Source organism: Dioscorea cayenensis, chromosome 2 (assembly GCF_009730915.1).
Source record: "Dioscorea cayenensis subsp. rotundata cultivar TDr96_F1 chromosome 2, TDr96_F1_v2_PseudoChromosome.rev07_lg8_w22 25.fasta, whole genome shotgun sequence".
In the NCBI taxonomy this organism is placed as follows: Eukaryota; Viridiplantae; Streptophyta; class Magnoliopsida; order Dioscoreales; family Dioscoreaceae; genus Dioscorea; species Dioscorea cayenensis.
Genome location: NC_052472.1, coordinates 20,824,354 through 20,829,075, shown reverse-complemented (window position 1 = coordinate 20,829,075; position 4,722 = coordinate 20,824,354). Strand labels below are relative to the sequence as shown.

The 4,722-nt window shown below is 32.6% G+C and overlaps 1 protein-coding gene across 1 annotated transcript; it reads right to left on the bottom strand.

Moving 5' to 3' along the window:
• Positions 1 to 2,497, bottom strand: LOC120279690 (probable phospholipid hydroperoxide glutathione peroxidase). Its single transcript, XM_039286600.1, has 6 exons — positions 2,236 to 2,497; positions 1,697 to 1,773; positions 1,406 to 1,467; positions 761 to 879; positions 353 to 520; positions 1 to 274 (listed from the first exon to the last, which is right to left on the bottom strand). Exons 1-6 carry the CDS (start codon positions 2,476 to 2,478, stop codon positions 242 to 244), a joined length of 702 nt encoding a protein of 233 aa, XP_039142534.1. The 5' UTR covers positions 2,479 to 2,497; the 3' UTR covers positions 1 to 241.
• Between the last annotated feature and the right edge of the window lie 2,225 nt (positions 2,498 to 4,722).

The window sequence follows — 4,722 nt, the reverse complement described above, 5'->3', positions numbered from 1 at the left end:
TTTTCAAAATAAAGATAGCCATTCCATTTGAATTACAAACAGAAAACATCTAGTCATAAAACCACACCATAATAGTTAGCTACATTTCCAAGCACAACTGTACAAACGGCAAAAGAAACAAGCTTCAGATTGAGGTATTTATTTATTACATATTTGAGGAAAGCTTAGCAGGCAGAAAGATAGCATCCAAAGACCAAACATTGATCCATTATTGCATAGTTACTACTTCATCACAAAGTATTTAGGCGACCCCCAGCAGCTTTTTGATATCTTTCTGGAAAATAAAGGAAATTCTTATAAGTATCTTTCCGGTAAAAAGTCGTATGTATGGTACAGGTATAGGGATGTTTACCTCGATGCTGAGCGGGGAAGTGGTCGGGGCATAGCGGTCTATCACATTCCCGTCTTTGTCCACCAAAAACTTGGAGAAGTTCCATTTGATGCTGTCGCCAAATATGCTGCCCTTGCTGGACTTCAGGAACTTGTAAATCGGAGCAGCATTGTTGCCATTCACATCAACCTGATAGGAATAACATGTAGAATTAGAGTACGGTGAATGGTCTACGTCTTCACAATTCAGTTCTTGAAAGGCAAAGAATAATATACTAACATGACAGAATATTTATCTGCTAGGCATGCGAAGAATAAGTAAATAAATGGTATAACACTAACATGATCAACTTTTGAGTGAAGCCAAGTGCAAATGATTATGAATTCTGATTTGGTTATCGAATATGAAGACATTCATTAGCTGAATTACCTTATCAAATATAGGATATTCTGCCTTGAAGCGGGTGCAAGCAAATTGAAGGATCTCCTCATTGGTTCCTGGCTCCTGTCCCCCAAATTGATTGCAAGGGAAAGCCAATATCTCAAACCCTGCAAGTTAAGAACAAGGTCTATGTCAGCATAAGACAAATCGAGTTGAAGTGATTTGCTGGAGGAGCGAGAAAATTGAAATGTGAAAACTTCAATATTGAACTCTCTGATTCTCTCGTTGAGCATGATTTTCCTGCTCTCTCAATCATCCGTGATCTGCTACTAGCAAGTATTATCAAAATCTGTAAACAATAAAAAGAAGAAAGGACAAGTCGAAGTGCAAAATTGCCATGAGATTTTGAGTGGTCACTTTTAAGAAGCTAATAGTTGATTACTTGACTCATCCATCTAATATAATGAATCATGCTAATGTACTCACCCTGTAAAAGAAGCTAGAACAGTTCAACATATAGGTTGTTTTATCATGATAATTTATAAAAATAAGGTTAGAATTATCATCAAGGATGAATTACAAATTTTGCTAGCATGTTTATGTGAACATGGATTTGATAAAACATAGCTAGAGTAGAGCAAAGAATAAGAAACAAGTAACAAACATCCCAAAAAAAGGCCAAGGACACCATACCATTGTCCTTGTATTTCTCATACAGCTGACTGAGCTCTGTATAGTTCGTGTTTGTGAACCCACTGCAAAGGCAACAAACAAAAACAAATTAGGGATATTATATCTATATTCGCATAAAGAAGAGGCAGGCAACAAGGCTAAATCTTATTAAGCAAAAGGTTTGGAGTTGTATCACTTTTAAACAATGACATGATTCATAGCCTCAAAACCTTATAAAAACATCTGTTGAGTAGTTTTTGGACCAATTTCTTCAAACAATCAGAAAGACAAACTACAAGAATAATGTTTTACCATTGAGAAGCCACATTCACAATGAGCAGGACCTTCCCCTTGTAGGTGCTGAGATCCACATCATTTCCTTTAGCATCCTGCACAATGAACAGGAATTAAAAACATATATCATCCTATATATACCAAAATCCCATTCCTCCCAAACAACACATCCATCCTCCAAGAAGTAAGCGGTTTGATGCACAAAATAAACTTTCCCAAGGACAATTGGCAACACTCGTTCCCAATAGAGGCCGTTCAAAATCAAAGGAAAGCAAAATTAAGAAAAAAGCTCCAATCTTTCTTCTTCTTCTTCTTAAAAAAAGAGCACAATTATAAAAAAAGTACATGATAAACCTAAAATCCTCAAGCCAATGACTTTAACCAGAAATCTAATCCGATTTGATTTCCCCCAAAACTAAAGCAATAAAAATCATAAATTTCAACAAATTCAACAGCAGCCATTAGTCAATAATAAAACCAAAATTTCACCTCAAAGAACAAAATCACTCTGAAATCAACTAGAAATCAAACACTGGAGCAAAATCAAGGCATCATACCTTGACAGTGAAGTCATGGACAGACGAAGAGGACTGGGCCATCTCGGGAGCCGATGTAGAGTAAAAAGCGAACGATTGACGATAAGAATGAGAAGAAAAACAGTGGGGAGAAGCCCTAGAACTAGAGCTCAAGACCCAAGGATGGATTTGAGAAGCAGAGAGCAAGGATTTAAGCGAAGGGATCGAAGAGGAAACGAACCTCGGAACGAAGCGCAACGAGAAGCTACGAAGAGAACAAAGCATAAGCGATGAATGAAAAAGAGCTTCTTTTTTTTTCCATTTATAAAAAAATAAAAATAATTTGTTATTATATAATTCTAAAAATGTTGGATGGATGTCTTTACCTCGGGGAGCGTTTGGTTCGCGGTAATATAGAAAGATTACTACGTGTTACGTGGTAATTTAAAAATATTACCACGTTTGGCATTGCACCGGTGATAATATGTAATATCACATTACCAACTTATAAATATTACCAAGAAAATGATAATCTTATTACCACCAAATTTGGTGTCTATCTTGGATTACCATGGTAATGTTATAACTTTTTATATTTTAACAAATTGATTAACAACTAAACACGGTAATGAACTATTCTCGGTAATAAGAGTTCCCAACCAAACATAGTTATATTAAATTACCGTAATATTCCCAATCATATAACATTCCCACCCATATTACCATGGTAATCTCGTTACGTGGTAATATGTCATTACCACGAACCAAACGGCCCCTCAGTATAAGTATTGGTTGTTTGTGAAAAAAACAAAATTAATTATTTTTTTGAAAAAAATATATAAAAGATATATCATTATTGAATTATAGCATTTGAAATATCATCTCAAACATATATTATACATGTTTTTTTAACATTTTTAATAGGAGATATTTGTAATCTAATAATCGTCAAAACAAACATACGATGAAGATTAATTTAGCTGTAATATTTTAAAAATAAATTTTATTTTTTTATTTTTTTAAAATATGGATTAGTCGCGGCATGGTTTTTAACCCTAATTAGAAACAATTTAATATACAAATAAATATGAAGGATAAATGAGTAAATGATCACTTATATCTTCAAGTCGTGCTTGAAATGTGAACGGGTTTAAAGTGGGGGCATTACATGAGTTGCTATGGCCGTGCCACGTGTTTCATAATTACGCGTGTAAGTTGCTCGGCTGGGAGGGAATCGCGTCGATGAGTTCGCATTAATTCCATTTCTTTGTTTATTGTTTCAAGATGCTTCTTGGGTCTTTTCACACATGGAGTCAGCAGTGAGATTGAAAGCATTTGTTTGCTTCTCTGTCTTGATACATAAGTTTATATATGTACAGGGCACCAGTCTATCAAGAATTGATTTTATAGAAAATAATTCTACACAAGTATATATGTTAGGACATTTCTAACCCAACACACTATATTTAGTGTTTCAGTATTCTAAAATATAACTGGCACATTAAAAAATTTTTTAACCACCAACTCTATTCTAAACCTTAAAATAGAATATTCTAGAAATATTCTCACTTCACAATTTATACATTCATTCTATCAACAAATTTAATTATTTTTAAATTTTTTTCACTTTTAACCATTGATTTTAAATATCATACTATTCAAAATTTAGTTTTATTTTTATATTTATTATAAATATTTATTAAATATAAAATAAAATCTGACTATTAACCCATCTACTTCATTGATAATTTATATTAGGATTATTTTCTATATTTTTATTTTATTGTTTATGTAATTTTCATTAATTTTAATGAATTTATATTTCGTGTATCGTTTTCTTTCGATTTTTATTTCTTATTAATTGAAAAAAAATATAAACTTATATTATAAGTTATTAATTTAATTAACATATAAATTATAAATATAAAAATTTATAAACAAATAAAAAAACATAATTACAAAAATAGAAAACACAGAAATAAAAAACATAAACTTAAATCATAAGTTATTAATTTATTTAACATATAAAATTATAAATATAGATTTTATAAAAATAAAAAACAGAACAACAAAAAAAGAATTTAAAAAAACAAAAATAAAAAAAAAATAAAAACAGGAAAAAAAAAATAACGTTGCTACAATAGCGTCGAATATCCAAATAGCGCCTTAGTCAGATTTCTGATTTGGCGCAGAGTGGAGGCCATTCTGCGCCAAATCAACCAAGCTGCATCGAAAATGCAGCTTGGTTGGAGATGGCCTTAGTCATTGAATTTTGATTCAACAACTTTACATCATTTACATCATTCATAGATGTAAATAGAGTAGCCAATGACTAAATGGTCTATTGGTATACGGGTCACCGATATAGCTCTTCACCGAGTGGTGAGATTTTGATTCTCAGTTGAGAGTATATTTCTGAAAGATGTGAGCGGTGGTTGTGTGCGGGTTGTCCCAGCACCCATGTATGCGTGGTCCCCACTCCCACTTATTCCACTGAGACTTGTACACTCCCCTGATGATTTAGCAGGG

What these genes read in the sequence shown, in the direction of transcription:
- LOC120279690 (XM_039286600.1), bottom strand. Translation starts at nt 2,478, where the DNA reads ATGCTTTGTTCTCTTCGTAGCTTCTCGTTGCGCTTCGTTCCGAGGTTC. An exon ending in TCCATGACTTCACTGTCAAG is followed by an intron (nt 1,774 to 2,235) that starts GTATGATGCCTT and finishes TTCATTGTGCAG; the next exon opens with GATGCTAAAGGAAATGATGT. An exon ending in GTGAATGTGGCTTCTCAATG is followed by an intron (nt 1,468 to 1,696) that starts GTAAAACATTAT and finishes TTGCCTTTGCAG; the next exon opens with TGGGTTCACAAACACGAACT.